General features: G+C 48.0%; 1 protein-coding gene across 1 annotated transcript in view; it reads left to right on the top strand.

Moving 5' to 3' along the window:
• The window catches only part of GABBR2 (gamma-aminobutyric acid type B receptor subunit 2), a 426,862-nt gene that overhangs the window by 314,763 nt on the left and 94,887 nt on the right, over positions 1-17,212 (top strand). Inside the window, exons 9-11 of the mRNA XM_039475217.2 lie at positions 1,619-1,699; positions 7,445-7,595; positions 10,737-10,869. Of these exons, the coding sequence (XP_039331151.1) occupies positions 1,619-1,699; positions 7,445-7,595; positions 10,737-10,869 (365 nt within the window). The remainder of the gene's footprint in view (positions 1-1,618; positions 1,700-7,444; positions 7,596-10,736; positions 10,870-17,212) is intronic.

Below are 17,212 nucleotides of genomic sequence, written 5' to 3'. Positions count from 1 at the left end.
CTTCCTAACTGCTTCCCACTCTTCACAAGCCTGCTGTTCCCTGAGGTTCCCATCGCTGCCCTCAGACTCACTGCCCCTTGTTCCATCCTTCTAACCACATCCTTTCCCTGAATCTGCTTCATCCGTGGTCACTGGTATCCTCCCAGATGCAAGATCCTCAGACCCTGCTCAGGAGACTTCTCCCAGCCTCTCCGTGGCATGTGGCACTTCGGCCAGCTCTATGGTGAAGGTGTGCCCTTCCTTGGCTTCTAAGATGCCCTCTTCCTCCCGGCACCCTGCTCCTACATCCTGGCCACCCCTTCCTGGTCTCTGCTCTGCCTGCTCCCAGGGGCCAGGGCTCCTCTGGAGTCTGCACTCGGTCCTCTCCTCTTCTTGCTTGGCTCACTTTCCCTGGGGCTCTCATTCCTGCCTCCTCCTGCAATTCCCAGTTTCCATACTGATGAGTCCAGCTCACCCCCTAGCCGTACCTCTCCTCACAGCTCTGGACGCAAGAGCATCTCTGCCTTGATGCTCCACAGGCACCACAGGCTCAGCACATTAGAAATGGAACTCATCCTTCTTCACCCTGTATTTGAACCCCTCCCGGGTTCCCCACTCAGGGATAGGAACTGAAACCCCTCACCCCCACCAGAACCTCAGATGACCTTCTTCATCTTCTTCATCTTCCATTTGATCACTCAGTTGTCCTGATTTCACCTGGAAGAAAGAAACTTTGCTTAAATCTGATCGCCTTCTCCATTTCTTCTGCTACCACTCTGGACCAGTCTTCATCCTCTTTATCCTTGACAATGACCAAAATAATGAACTAAACCCACCAAGAACTTTAATAAAGATGAGAGTAAATTTGAATGCACCACTTGGGTTTAAAAACACACTGAACAAGTGCAAGGAATGAAGGGCAGTGGGAGACTGTGCTTAGTGTGACACAGCAGAGCAATGTGGCTTCTGAAAGATGCCAATTCCACCTGAGGACGTATATAATAGCAATGTAAACTCCAGAACGAGGGAGAGGATGGTCCCCTCTCCTTGCTGCTGACCAAATCATGCCTAAAGTGCATTGGTCAGTCCTTGGGTCCACACTCTACAGAAAGACTGACTGTGGAATCCGGCCCACAGAGGGGCCAGGATGGGGGAGTGGGGAGACTGAAGTCCTGTTCTGTAAGGAGGAACTGGAGGATGGTGTCAGCTGAATGACCTGTCTTTGTCATCAAGTATATGGGGCTGTCCTAGGGGAGATGGAGCAGAAGTGGTGTGTGTGGTTCCAGAGGGCAGGGCCAGCTGAGCAGGCAGGGGATGTTACCGGGAGACAGTTCAGCTCAGTGACCTGGAAGAACTTGGTACCAGGCAGAGTACAGTTATAGGGAGCATGGGCTCCCCATCTGTGAGGTGTGAAGTAAAGGGTGGACAACTAGCTGATAAGACAGAGACAGTACGGTAGAATGTTCCAGCATAGATCGGGTTAGAAGTTTTGTGATTCTAACCATAAGAGGCATTGGAGACAGGGAAGCCTGCAAAAATATACCCAGGACTTGTGAGGGGAGCAAGAGCCTGGAATAGGAGCACTCAGATACAAACCTAGATCCCAATCTAACTGGCCACTGTCTCTTGATCCCCACAGACAGCAGGGAGGTGAAGGTGGGAGAGTACAACGCTGTGGCCGACACACTGGAGATCATCAATGACACCATCAGGTTCCAAGGTAAGGCAGGTGGGCTTCTCAGAGGAGGGGGCCTGCCCAGTTGCCCCCAAGCCTGGACATTGTCTAAGGCAGGCGTCCCCAAACTACGGCCCGCGGGACGCATGCGGCCCCCTGAGGCCATTTATCCGGCCCCCCGCCGCACTTCAGGAAGGGGCACCTCTTTCATTGGTTGTCAGTGAGAGGAGCACAGTATGTGGTGGCCCTCCAGCAGTCTGAGGGACAGTGAACTGGCCCCCTGTGTAAAAAGTTTGGGGACGCCTGGTCTAAGGGTTAGGGGCAAGCTCAGCATCCTTGGCTTCATGGAGTCAAGGGAACATCCTCAACACATACACTCAATCATTGAGCACAGGGCTCCAATCACTTGTATGGGCTCCAGCACCTGGCATGGGTCACTAGAATTTGTATGAAGTGCACACTGAGATGTTTAAACCATTGGATGGTCCAGAGTAATTCTTTTTAAATGTCATCCTGCTAAATTTAGGTCTATCTTCTCCTCTGGCAAAGTGTTTGACTGGGTTGGCAATAGGCCTGTCTATCTGCTGCTCTTCCTGGAAGATTATTTCTTCTCCTCTGCTAGAGGACAACTCTTCAGCTTCTATGACCAGCTCAAATGACGCCTCTTCTGTGCAGTCTTCTGTAATTGCCACCCAACTTAGCTGATGACTCCCTTCTCTTTGCTTCCACAGTCTTTTCTCTGCCTCACCTGTGGCCACTATCATTTTACCTTGATATTACTAGGTGATTCAGCTATGAGCCCCTGACTGGATCCTATTTGACTTTAAATTCCTTGCACCAGCCAAGGCCTGGCACATGTTGGAGGCTTAGTGATATCTGATGACAAAATGAATTGATCAAGTGAGTGGGTGGATGGATGGATGGATAGTTGGATGGACTCATGAATGGGTGTGTGAATGGGTGGATGGGTGAATAGATAGGTGGGTAGATGGGTGGGTGGTTGGATGGACAGGTAGATGGTGGACAGATGGATGAATGGGTGAATGAATGGATGGACAGGTAGGTAGGTGGATGGATGGTTGGATAGATGGATGGATGAATTGATAAGTGGATGGATGGATGGATGGATGGATGGATAGGTGTGTGGATAGATAGGTGAATAGAAGGGTGAGTGGATAAGTAGACAGATGGACAGTGGATAGACGTATGGACACACAAACAGTCTAGTCACTGAGTAGCAGTAGAAAAGCTGCCACATGCATAGCACTCTGATGTTGTTACTTTGACTCCACTGGGTCAGCAGAAATTGGGACAGGACAGCTGACTTTCTGAGCCAGAAACTTTTAGATTCCTTCTTGAAAGCAAGGGCACCAGAGGCTATCCACAGACCCTTTGATTAGACTCTTACCATGTTCCTCTGTTTTCACTGGACCTGAGGGATTCCACCTTGAGAACATTGCAAAGCAAAACTCCAGTTAGCCTCTGAGAACGGGAGTGGTCTCCAGACTCAGGTGGGCCTCCCCATCCCAACTGAGGGAGCTGTCACCAGACATACCGTGACCTGCTACCTCATGGAGCCACAGAAAAATTCTGAAAGGCAGGTGTGCAAGTCCTGTTCTCCCTATTGTACAGTTGAGAAAATGGCTTAGAAAGGGTGACACTCCAAATTCACACAGCCTGTTCTAACCACCATAGCCCTGATCCCCAAAAACGCCCTGTCTGCTCTCAGACAGGGTAGATCGGGGTTTACTGAACGAGGACTCTGGGTTTACAAATTGAAGAAAAGATATAAGCACAAAATAAATAAAAGACACAAAACACAACTGACAGGAAAACCATGAATTTGGTGGTGCTGGGATGAGCAGCCGGGACAGTGGCTAAACAGCAGTCAGAAGGCACCAGGTCTTCACTGTGATGCCCGGGCCCCGCCTTTCAGCCTCAGACTCTGCTCCCAGGCTGAGAGAACACAGGAAGTAGCTGTGCCAGGCCTACTTCCTGCTTCTCAGACCTTCCCCACCACCCAGACTGTGAATAATCAGCCTCTGAACACAGAGCCCAGGCCCATCAGGGCAGAGCCTAGGCCTTCTGTCCACACCTGGGGTGGGTTCGGCTGTCAGCCCTGCTCACTCAGACCCCTGCACCAGCCCCCAGTGAGGCTTCTCACCGCGATGCCTTCCCTCCTTAGGTTCACTCTGCCCTCAGCAGCCAAGGTGCCCTTACTGTCATGCCAGGCTTAAGATGCCACCTCTGCTCAGAGCCCCAGTCAGAGCTGTGATCCCAGGGCCTCCAGGAAGGGACCCCTCTTCACTTCTCTGTCTCCTCTCTCAGATCCCCTCAACCAAACTGCTTACAGCTCCTCAACTATCCTGAAACACCGCTGGGCCTTGGCTCCTACTGTGCCTTCTGCCCAGGATGCCCTTTCCTTCTCGTCTTCCTGGCCAACAGCCACCTACTCTACTCAACCTCCAAGACTCAGCTCCTTCGTCACCTCCTTTCTGTAGCATTTCCTGAGTCTGTCAGGCAGGACTGCACTCTGCTCCCTGCTCATGCTCAGGCCCCCTGTCTGATGTTATCACATCGCCTGGACCCCAGCGTCACTGGTAGCAGTTTGTGTAGTGGTTAGAGCACAAGTTTCAGGGTTAGGCAGATCTTAGTTCAAATCCTGCCACCAACTAGCTGTAAGAGCCACTTAACACCTAGAAAAACATTGCCCTCTCTGTCAAGTGGGAATAATCTTAACTACCCGTGAGGCTGTTGTATGGATCAAGTGGGAAAATAAATCCTGCTTAGCCTGTCATAGGCATTCAATAAGTGGGATTGCTTATTAGTGCTTTTCTCTTTTTTCCTACAACTAGTTTGTAAGTTCCCTGAAGGATGGGACAATGTATTTTTCATCTTTGTGTCATTGGTGCCCAGTCCCAGGCCTGACAGATGGGAGTTGATTATTAATTGTGATTAATCATCATTAATGATGAATGAATGAGTGAATGGCAATGAATGGATGAATAATGCATGAATGGACCAGATGAAAAGCAAGCAAGAAAACTCGGGACTTTTGCTGTTACTAACACTCATGATAAACCAAGCTTTTGGTTTCCACAAAGTCTTAATTAAGACACCCCCTGTGGAGCCATCATTTTGTAGGAAGAGAAGAAAGAGTACGGAGACAACTTTCTCTCACCTACTGTCAATTTTCTGGAGTTCTTTCTACACAATGGACCCCAAGCTCACTAGTGATCATATTACCTGTGAACCAAACCTCAGTCTCCTTTCTCAGCCCTTCTGTAGAGAAGGGCTTGTTTCTGGCCAGGAACTCACAGACACCCCAAGACTGTTCTTGCATTTGGTAGCCAGAAGACACTTGAGCCAGGTGTTCGGAGAAGAGTGATAGGCAGAGGGAAAATAAGCTTTCAGACGGTAAGCTTTCACTTCTGGAAGCAACAAATGTTGTTACCTCCATCTCTTTGTGTCTGCTTTAGCCCAGACTTTTGCCCCTTGATGCCACTTTTCTTATAAAAGTTACTTTACATGGAATTGCTTAAGGCTTCACATTAACCATGGCTGCGGGTTCCTTGCTGTTTTCAAACCTGGCAACTTCCCTAAATTCCTTAGATGGTTTAAACTCTTAATCCACTAAATGTCTCTCTCTCTCTCTCTCTCTTTTTTTTTTTTTTTTTTTTGTGAGACAGCGTCTCACTCTGACACCCAGGCTGGAGTGCAGTGGCACAATCTCGGCTCACTGCAGCCTTCACCTCCCGGGTTCAAGAGTTTTTCCTGCCTCAGCCTCCCGAGTAGCTCGGACTGCAGGTGTGCACTAACACACCCAGCTAATTTTTGTATTTGTGGTAGAGATGGGGTTTCCTCGTGTTGGCCAGGCTGGTCTTGAACTCCTAACCTCAAGTGATCCACCCACCTTGGCCTCCCAAAGTGCTGGGATTACAGGCATGAGCCACCACGCCCAGCCAAAGCCACTGAATATTTCTAAACACATTTGAACTTGCTAGCAGTGTTTTAAACCCAGATGTTTAAGGCAGTTCTCACGCTCTGTTGCCACGTCTGCCCCTTTCCTGCTTGTCTCCTGGGAAGAGGCATAACTGGGATCCTGGTAGGGCTCCCAAATCCCTGGGCTTGGCCACTTTGTAACACCCAGCTGATTCCATAGACCCCTGCTGGAGAGAACAGCCCTGAAGTTTCACAGTTTCACAGCAGAAACCTGACCTGAAATAGCAACTAAGAAACTAAGAGGAATTTGCACCACAATGAGATGCCATCTCACGCCAGTTAGAACGGTGATCATTAAAAAGTCAGGAGACAACAGATGCTGGGGAAGATGGGGAGAAATAGGAACGCTTTTACACTGTTGGTGGAAGTGTAAATTAGTTCAACCATTGGGGAACATAGTGTGGTGATTCCTCGAGGATCTAGAACTAGAAATACCATTTGACCCAGCAATCCCATTACTGGGCATATACTCAAAGGAGTATAAATCATTCTATTATAAAGATACATGCACGCATATGTTTGTTGTAGCACTGTTCACAACAGCAAAGACTTGGAACCAACCCAAATGCAATACAATCTCATGATAGACTGAAAAAAGAAAATGTGGCACATATACACATTTATGGCTGCATATGAAATACTATGCAGCCATAAAAAAGGATGAGTTAATGTCCTTTGCAGGGACATGGATAAAGCTGGAAACCATCATTCTCAGCAAACTAACACAAGAACAGAAAACCAAACACTGCATGTTCTCACTCATAAGTGGGAGCTGAACAATGAGAACACATGGACACGGGGAGGGGAGCATCACACACCAGGGCCTATCGGGTGGTAAAGGGCTATGGGAGGGATAGCATTAGGAGAAATACCTAATGTTGATGACAGAGTGGTGGATGCAACAAACCATCATGGTGTGTGTATACCTATGTAACAAACCTGCACATTCTGCACATGTACCCCAGAACTTAAAGTATAATTTTTAAAAAGAGGGATTTGCAGGAAGCTTGGGGAGTCCCTGAATCCCTCATCCCAAACCAGTCTTTGCCTGCTAAAACTAAAACAGGACAGAAAGATGGATTTTCCCTGAAACCCTCAAGATTCCCCAGGTTCCTGGCACTCTTGAAGAATGAACAGTGCACCTCTGCAGTCACATAGAGAAATGGAATCTCACAGTTCCAGGCCCGTTCTGGCACAGCAGGGAGAGAAAGGTAGCTTCTGCCTCACACAGTTACGCAGAGTCTTAAGGAAACAGAAAGCCAGATAGAGCTTTTAAAACACGATGACATTGAAGCAGAAATTCTGTAGCCAGAGCACATATGTGTCACCATGGAACCAACAGGCAAGGTGTCTGTCCTGTTGAGGAGTGATCATTTATTATGCACGTGTAGGAGCAAAGATCTTGAGGCTCTTCATCCCGAAAGGCACCCAGCGGTACCTGCTCACATCACCCAGCCCTGTGCTTCCAGGCCATTGTTACCTAAGGGGATAAATGGTGATGGTTTTCAACAGTGTAATTAGACCAAATCAAATTCTAGTCTTCTAATGGCTATTAAATGCATCACAAACCCTTTATTGATTCTATTTAGAGAAAGAAATAAGTCCTGGCTCAGGCTCCCTGTTGGGCAGACTGGCCAACTGCCGGATCTGGCTCACCCAGTAGATAGATGTGCCTTGTGTAGAGTTTGTGCACAGGGCCTGGCTGGCTGTCAGGTACACTAAGGCAAAGGTCTTCTCTGGGAATGATTTGCCCTGGGTCCCACTGATGTCTTCTTCTTGACCTTCTAGGATCCGAACCACCAAAAGACAAGACCATTATCCTGGAGCAGCTGCGGAAGATCTCCCTGCCTCTCTATAGCATCCTCTCTGCCCTCACCATCCTTGGGATGATCATGGCCAGTGCTTTTCTCTTCTTCAACATCAAGAACCGGAATCAGAAGTAAGCCACCCTGGTCCTCCTCTGCAATATCACTTTCTGAATTGACAAGCCTGTAGATACGGTGAAAAAGCACCATATGACAGATTTCCCAGGGACACAGAGGTCTGCCGGGCAGTTTCCCAAAGTGTGTTACTCAGTTGCTAGGATGTTGTAGGTGTTACATGCTTGTGAGCACATGCACACACACACATACACGTAACACAGACACACATACACATACATACAGACATACACACATATAACAGACACAGACACATATATACACACACACACACATACACACACACACACACACACAGCACACACACACACAGAGGCAGGGCTGCTGGTTGCACAGGAGTGTAGTCAAATAAGTTTGAGAAAGTTGAATAAAATCTAAGGGTCCAAGTCTGTGGGTCTTCCATGGATATACCCTGTAGTACATGCAGAGCTTTGGATGTACTCCTGTACTTTGTGAAGGTCCAGGAGGAAAGATACAGAAGACAGAATTCCCCAAACTTCTGTGCCCCTATCGCCTAGCATCGATGGGAATCGCCACTGAAGGGGTTCACAAAGTCCAGCGAAATGGACTCCCACTGGTGTAGTTCATTATGGCCCAGGAAGCCCTCCCTTCCGTCATCCCGTGTGACCCTCCAGATAACTCCTCATGTCACAGAGCAGAGCCCTAAGTTCCATGATGGAGTTGCTGCTGTGCACTCGTGGCACAGCCTGTCTCCTTGGCTTCTTGTCTTAATTTCTTTTCCCCACCACATGCCCTTAGTTCTCCAGAGGAGAGAAGCTCACTCTGAGTTATTCTGGTCAGTCGTGGGAAGAACCAGCCACTACTCCAGGCGGTGGTTTTTATCGAGTGCATTTCGCTTCTTTGGTTTCCATAGCAAATCCCGGAACCCAGCCCCAAGCCTTATTGTGGGATGAGCAGGGGCTTAGAGCATGGGCCGTCTTGGGGACATCGATAGTGACCACCTACATGGTGCCATGGCTCTGCCATGGTGCCCTGAAGCCACATTGCATGAACTCGTGGGCTGCCAGGAACAAGCCTGATTTTGAAGAAAACAGCTTTTTTGATTTTTGAGATTTTTTACATTTCTCCCTGCTGCAAAGAAGGAATTTGGAGGCTCTAGACTTTTCTGTGTATGTGCTTGGTTTTTTTTGTTTTTGTTTGTTTTTTAATTTTACTTTTTGTAGAGACAGAGTCTCACTATGCAGCCTGGGCTTTTCTCAAACTCCTGGCCTCAAGCCTCCCAAGTTGCTGGAGTTAGAGGCATGAGCCACTGTGTCCGGGTTATTTTGTTATTCTTTGGCTTTTTTTGATAGCAATTGCTTAGGTCAAACCTATTTCCTGAAAAAAAAAACAGAAAAGAGTTTTCTTCTCCTGTTTCTTACTTACCACAAATAGCACGTATACTACCACCTAAAAAAGTGTGGCGACTTTGTCTGCTCTACACGCACCTTAAATGCTGACCATACCTCTGAGCACTTGGCACAGGCCTGGGTACATGGTCGGCTCTCAGTGTTAGACTGACATCCCAGATGCCTCGGGAAGCCCCCTCATAACCTAAACTCCTTGAATTCCTTAACTGCCCACTCTTGGGCCTCCTGGGGTGGAAGTTACCATTACTCTTTCTAAAAGGCCAGCATCCAGGTGTTTTCTTTTTTTACTGGCTTGGCTATTTAAAAATCTCCAGAAAAATAGATAGAAACCATCATTATGGTTCCCAGTCCCTCCCCCGACTTCTCTCTTCCTAAATGCTACGCATCCTGCAAGGCCCACCTCCTCTGGGAAGCCCGCCCCAACCTGCAGGCTCTCCCCTCCCCTAACTGCTGTAGTAATAAGAATGGAGGCACCTAAGTAATTCACGGTTTCCAAAAGGACCTCCAGGGACCCAATGTCATCTCAGCTTCACGAGTGTCCAAGGCAACAGGATCAGTTATCTCATATACAGGTGAGCAAATTTAGCCAGGCTAAGTGACTTGTCAAGGTATGACCTTGATGGAGTGGCAGAGTCTAAGCCCTGGACCCAGTGCCCCCAACTTAAAAGCCTGCGTGCGGTCCACAGAAGAAGAGCAGCAGGCTTCTTATTTCCCTCTCCCTTTGACACATTGCATGTTTTAAATGTGAAGGGTTAACAGAACTGCAGAATGCAAAGGAAAATGTTGGGGAACAATTGGCCGTAATTACAATCTGCAGAAGAGCCCCTCAACCACAGGGTGCCTGAAACCTGAAGCCCTTCTGAGCTGATTGTTCTGGGGGAGCCAGGTACCCACCAGCCTACTGATAACCTTGGCTTGCTGGGCAGCTGAGGGCCACACAGGGTTCCAGGAGGAAAGGACAGAGAAGGACACAGAGTCTGGAAGTGTAAAGAACACTCCCTGCTCCCCACTGCAGCCTACTAAGACGGGTAGTGGATGGGATGGGCCTCTGGTGTCTGCCTCTGTCACCCAGCAACTGGGAGAGGTATTCCTGCCCATGTGGGGTATGCGGCCATCTTTGTGCACAGAACAGTGTGAGTTTTCCTAAGCAACCCTCGAGACTCAGTGTTAGGCCTTCTTGACATGGTCCACTCAAGGCAGGGAGTGTGGTGTGGGACTTCCTCCTCGCAGTGGGGAACGTGGCTAAAGTTACATCTCACATTCTCTGGATTTGACATGAGTTCCCAGCCCTAGCCAAAAAATAAAAAATAAATAAATTTTAAAAAGCCTGTTGACTTAATGCTTTTGTTTAAACTGAAAATTAATGGATGAGGAAGCTGATGTGACAAGCTGTCCCTGGGGAAGTAATGGGTGAACCTGACAAAGGAGGCAGGGAAATTAATGATTAGAAATATATAGTTGTCCGAGGTCTTTTAGTGAAGGACAAACAGTATGGTAGAGGGGTAGAGGAAAGCCGGGCTTTTAGTGATTTCTCTGTAAAGGGAAGATTCTGGAGTGAGCACCTGGGTGTTGGGGAAAATCAACGGGAAATTTGGGCCTTCCTGCTGATGTGTCCCCTGTGGTGCCACGGCACATTTCCGTTTCTCTCTCTCTCTCCCTCCCCTCTTGCCTGAGCAACAGTATATATCTAGCAGGCATTTGGAAAATACCTGTTGAAGGAATAACTAAATTAACAGTTCTGTTACATCTGGTGTCTCTTTCTCTTGTCAGGCTTATAAAGATGTCGAGTCCATACATGAACAACCTTATTATCCTTGGAGGGATGCTCTCCTATGCATCCATATTTCTCTTTGGCCTTGATGGATCCTTTGTTTCTGAGAAGACCTTTGAAACACTTTGCACCGTAAGTCATTCTGCATAAGCCAGTGGCATATGATAGAAAGTTTCCTTGGTGACCTCAGGCATCAAAAACATGGATGCAAACCCAGAAATACATGAAAATACATGAACAGGCAGGGAACAACACATTTAGAAGTTCTTCAGCTCAACAGGGAAGAATGGTGTTATTGTCAGACCAGAATGGGTATAAATACTGCCTGTAAAATTAAGGTAATGGACTTCCAGCCTGGGCCACCTGGTGAAACCCTGTCTCTACCAAAAATACGAAAAAATTAGCCAGACATGCTGGTTTGCACCTGTAGTCCCAGCTATTCAGGAGGCTGAGGTGGGAGGATTGCTAGAGCCCAGAGGTCGAGGTTACAGTGAGTTGTGATCGTGTCACTGTACTCCAGCCTGGGAAACACAGAAAGACCCTGTCTCAAAAAATATATGTATAATGGACTTAACAGGCCACTGTTAGAAGAGAACCCACTGAGAAATGACAGAGTAACATAGAAAAGGAGGGAGAAAAGTTATCCAGAAAAGCATCAGCACCAAGGGTCAGGGTCAGGGTCAGGGTCAGGATCGTTTGAGAAGGCACAGATCCTCCCATCTACCTCAAAAACCATCAAAGAATATGATGATAGATCTTTGAATGTCTGACTTTGAGTCATATGGTAAAAGCTGTGATTGTTATTTTCTATTTAAGTGGTGTTTTCTTAAATAGTTTTTTCCTTATTGTTCCCCTAAGGAGCAATTTTAGACATTTTTTCCATATGATTCCCCTTATGAAAGTTTAATACCAGAAATATAATGTATATCTGTTTGTGTACTTTATGGTTTATACATTAAAAAGAGTAGTGTTTCTTCACGTTCAAGAACCAATAGTTGCCCCCGAGGGGGCAGTATCATCCCTATTGAGATATATATATATTTACATTTAATGAAGTCCAAAGCAGTATAATTTATTTTCTGTATTTTAGAAAGATTATTTTTTAAATTAACATTTTTTAAATTGTAATGACCAAAGAAATGCCTTTTAGTTATTTTTTTAAAGGGGGTTATGTATTGGCAGTCACTTAATAGTTGTATGGAACTAACCCTCAGTTGAAAAGATCATGAACTTTTTTTTTTTTTTTTTTGAGACGGAGTTTCGCTCTTGTTACCCAGGCTGGAGTGCAATGGCACGATCTCGGCTCACCGCAACCTCCGCCTCCTGGGCTCAGGCAATTCTCCTGCCTCAGCCTCCTAAGTAGCTGGGATTACAGGCATGCACCACCACGCCCAGCTAGTTTTTTTTTTGTATTTTTAGTAGAGACGGGGTTTCACCATGTTGACCAGGATGGTCTCGATCTTTCGACCTCGTGATCCACCCGCCTCGGCCTCCCAAAGTGCTGGGATTACAGGCTTGAGCCACCGCGCCTGGCCGATCATGAACTTTTTAAGAATAATGTAACCAGTTGAGATTTATTTTTGGACATCGACTATGATCTGTCCAAAGAGGGTTAGCCAGTTGGGTCTCTTTAGAGTCCCAGATGCAATAATTCATCCAGTCCCTTGCCTGAAAGACCAGAGCTAGAGGGGATGGTCAAAAGATTGGTGTTGAGTCGATTAATCCAAAAGCCACTCCTTTGTTGTTGCTGTTTTCTTTCAAGATGTTGAGAGCACTGTGGGCCTTTTTTTGCAAAGCAGCCCTTTTTAGACTGCATTTGCTGCTCACAAGCCTCAGTGTTGCCTACTGCTGGATGATGAGGGCTGAAGGCTAGCAGTGAGGGATGCCTAAGTGAAGGACCTCTTAAATGTGCTGCAAGTCCCCACCCACACCCCAGACTCTGAGGACTGAATCCAGTCCAGTTCCTCTGCTCTGGCACAGCACATGAAAAGCAGGGAAAGGCCCCGAGATCTTACAGGCTAGGGGATTTTGCTCTCCTGATTTCTGTGAATGATTAGACTGGACTGACTGTTACACACCATCAAGAAATTGTTCATGTTACCAGTAATTTCAGTGTGAGCTGTCTAGCCAGGGAGAGGTCTACAGATACACTTACTTTATCCTTAATTGGGAAGTGCCTTGAGAAGTGTGTGGTCAAGTCCCCAGTAACTGAGGTCACTGGGGTGCTTAGGCACCTCTCCTCTCCTGGAGGGACCTGCAGGGCCATCAAATCCCAGTGCTTCAGGGTCACTTGGTTCACTCTGCCCACTCAGAGTTTCTCACTCCGAGCGTGGCACTGGCTCATTCCTGCTTTCTTCTGCCCTTCTGGGAGTGAAGGAGGTGAATGAATACAAGAGATGCAAGTCCCTGGCTTTGCTGTGCCTGGAGTCAGCTTCCAAAGAAGCTGAGCTGCTCAAAAGTCCTTGTGGTTGTGTTTCAGTGGGGTTCTTCTCTACAGTGTGGCCTTCTGACATTAGAATGATGACCAAAGCACACGGAAGTCTTACTAGTTTTAGCGCAAGTGTGAAAGGTCTCTGATATTCCTACATCAGCATGACTTTTGTGCCCTAAGATGCCTAACAATTTCATGGGCATACAGTTTTTTTATGGTCAGCTTTCCTGGGCAGTGGTGAGGCCTGAAGAAAAGGTGGCTCCTGAGGGATGATGATGAAGTTAAATGAGGATTTCTCTCTTCCATCTGTGCTTAGATCTCCTCCCCAAGTTTTAGGACACTATGATGAATACAGTAATGAAAATGATACTGGGGCTGCGTGCAGTGGCTCATGCCTGTAATCCCAGCACTTTGGGAGGCTCAGGTGTGTAGATCACCTGATGTCAGGAGTTCGAGACCAGCCTGATTAACATGGTGAACCTCATCTTTATAAAAAATACAAAAAATAGCTAGGCATGGTGGCACATGCCTGTAGTCCCAGCTACTCTGGAGGCTGAGACAGGAGAATCACTTGAATCTGGGAAGTGAAGGTTGCAGTGCGCTGAGATTGCACCATTACACTCTAGCCTGGGTGACACAATGAGACTGCATCTCAAAAAATGATAGTGGGGGTAAGTTTGGCAACTCTAGTTCCTCGATGGCATCCTTGAGAGGCAAGGGGCTTACCTCGGTCCCCCAGCTGAGAACCAGTGGCACAAAATCCTACCCTCATTCCACCACAGCCCCACTCCCTCCTGGGGGCCTGCTCTGCCCATCTCCTCATTAATTGCTGTTGGCCACCTGGGAATGCCTCCAGCCGGCCTGAATTTCAGTATCCACTACAGTGACTCCTGCAGCAGACATCAAGGGCTGCCCAGCCTTCAGAGACTTTCTCCTTCCCAGAAAGAAGTTCCTGACATCTCGCCTTGTTCACAAGCCAAAGGCGCTGAAAGCACAGGTGCTTTCTCAAATTTGACCTCAATTCGACAACCACAGGGTGACGCAGGCTAGGGAGCAAAAACAGGGACATCCCCCACACCCAGGGCTTTTCTTTTTAATGAAGCCTGACATTCTATTCTAGGAGTCACGCTCATTTGTGTGAGGGGAAGGTTGTCCTGGGAAGCTGGGGAAGGTTGTCCTGGGAAACTAGAGAAGGCTGGTATGAATAAATCATAAAGCGCTTCACAAATCAGCATCAGCTCTGAACATGAGAACCCAAAAAGATGGTAGGGCCTGGTTCTCGCCGCCCCTGAGAATTAATTTATTTGCACTCAAGGCTGTTTTACAAGCTCTGTAAAGGAGAGTCCACATGCCTGACTGTGGGGAAAAGGCGTAGATGATCTACTCTGGATTGAATTGGGTCAGCACAGATGTGTACATGGGTTAGGGCTGGGGTCATTGATTTGCCAATTCTCAGTGTCGCCCAGGAAGAGGAAATTAAAGCTCTCAAATTTAGAGCCTGAGTATCAGTCCCCGAGGGTACAATCTGGGTTCCGTTCCACCTGCTATTCCAGGGTGAGCCGCTCCTTAATGTCACTTGGTGCTGTGGATTCTGTTCTTCAGACCAAGAAGGCTGCTCCCAGCAAACTCCCACGAGCGGGGAGCTGCAAGGAGAAGCAGGACCGCATGGTGTAGTGAGCATGGGTCTTCAGACAGCAGCCTGCCTTTGACTGCCACCTCTTCCACTTACTAGCTCCTGACTGCAGCAAGTGACTTCACCTCAGTTTTCTCATCTGTACAATGAGCATCACAGTTTTCCCTCTGCAGGATTGCAGTGTGGGTTAAACAAGACAGTTCAGACAAGCCGCCTGGAACTCAGGGAAGGTGCTGCGTGGACGGGTGTAGGAGGAGGGGTCGGCATCACAGTTTGTCACCTTGCATCCCCATCACAGTGTCATTTCCTAGTGTTCCACGCTGGGTTCTGTGAGAAATCTTAAAGGACAGGAGACAAGGTAGACCACGAGGTCAAGTTCAGACATGGGGCAGCTTAAGTCATTCTGTCTGCCCTGCTGCCATATACATGCTGCTTTTTTTCCCTTTTAGTTTTCAGTATAGCAGCTTAGCACAGTGAGAAACTATGAACACCACCTCAGGCAGAAACCTATGACAGTCACAAGATTAGCCCTCTCAAGGGGCGACACCTCTGCTGGGACGAGGGTGGGTGCATGTGTGAGCGCGTGCACACACACACACACACACACACACACACACTGCTACTGCTAGGGAAGCAGTTTCTCTTAGTTCCCATCCCCCACTCCCTCTGACCCTTTCCGGAACCTTCCCAGCCTGTCAGTGCCGGTTTCAGCAAGTCTTGAGAACAGCTCCAGCTATACCCTGTGCTGTCTCCCTGGACACTGTGTGGGTAGTGGAGTCACCATAGTAACGTGGCCCCTGTGGACATGGAGCTGCCTGCAAGGACGGTGCTGGGGGTGGGCCAGGGCCCCATTCCCAGGGGGAAGAGAGGGACCCCTGCAGTGGAGCTGACATGGCTCTGGGATCTCAGGCCCTGTTTGCCCAGAGAAGGAGCCCGGCAGGTGGGGAAGGGAAAAAGCACTCGCCTTCTTGGATCTGAGGCAGAAATCCCAGCTCGCGCGTGGGAGGAATAAGAATGCAGACAGGATGAGGCTCCAGGTGGACCTTCCATCCCAGCATGGGCCTCACACAGCTTCCTGGGCTCTCAGAAGCATTCCCAGGTGTGGGGTAGTCAACAGCTTCATGTTAACTTCTTGAGCCTGTGCCCTCAGCTCCTGTGATTCGCCAAGGCTGGTTTTCAGCCAGGAGCAGCCTTTCCTTCACGACCACCTGACAAGGCCAAGTTCACTGTCCCCACCTTACGGGACAGAAAACTGAAGCTCTGCTAGGCAACAGGGATGAAGCTTAAAACTAGCTCTGTTGGACCACAAAGATGCCTGAGATGTTCCATTCTTTTTGAAAACAAGAATATTCTGATTTTTGGCTGGGTGCAGTGGCTCACGCCTGTAATCCCAGGACTTTGGGAGGCCGAGGTGGGTGGATCACCTGAGGTTGGGAGTTCGAGACCAGCCTGGCCAACATGGAGAAACCCTGTCTCTACAAAAATACAAAATTAGCCAGGCGTAGTGGTGCATGCCCGTAATCTCAGCTACTTGAGAGGCCAAGGCAGGAGAACTGCTTGAACCTGGGAGGCAGAGGTTGCAGTGAGCCAAGATCACGCCATTGCACTCCAGCCTGGGAAACGAGCGAAACTCCGTCTCAAAAAAAAAAAAAAAAAAAAAAAAAAATCTGATTTTTTTATTAGCTGGCTAATACCAGGGGAAAAAAAGGTCAACTGAGTTCTTAGGAATCTGGTAACTACTTATCCCAGCCAATATTACCAAAATTTCTGTCTCAGATTTTTGCAAATTGAACTATAATCCATGTACCATATTTTTGCCCTTTTAATGTATACAGTTGAGTGGTTTTAGACTATTATTTCATTTTTGATGCCTCTCCAGACTATATTAGAGTGTCTAGCACAAAAGAGAGAGGTTCTGCTGTGGGACTGATTGTATTCAAATCCCAGCTGCACTACTTCCTAATGTGTGGCTTTGTTTACCTTATTTAACGTCTCTGAACCTTAGTTTACTCTTCTATAAAATGGGGAATACAATAATAGGGTTGTGAGGATTAAATTAGATCATGTACGTAGAGCACTGAGTGCCTGCCACACAGTAAGACTTCATACATCTTAGCCATCTGGGAAAACCAGTTGGTGCTAGCCAGTTTGGTACAGGTACCCATGGCAACTTCTGGCCTTCTGTGGCCTTGCTGTGCTCAAACTGGAGCAGAAACAGACGTGGGTTCTGCCTAAGTCACAGCCAAGCTGGTGGCTGCCTCTGCCACCTTGAGTGCTGAAAGGGGCCTTGGGGCAGGCAGCGAGGGCAGTGAGAATGACACCAGGCAGGACCTCTGAGGACACTGTAGCTATGCAGTGGTTAGAATCTGGCCTAAGAAACAAGCTCAGCCCAGGGCTGTCCTGAGGGGTAC

The sequence above is a fragment of the Saimiri boliviensis genome, chromosome 2, assembly GCF_048565385.1.
Source record: "Saimiri boliviensis isolate mSaiBol1 chromosome 2, mSaiBol1.pri, whole genome shotgun sequence".
In the NCBI taxonomy this organism is placed as follows: domain Eukaryota; kingdom Metazoa; phylum Chordata; class Mammalia; order Primates; family Cebidae; genus Saimiri; species Saimiri boliviensis.
This window is presented reverse-complemented; position numbering and strand designations above follow the sequence as displayed.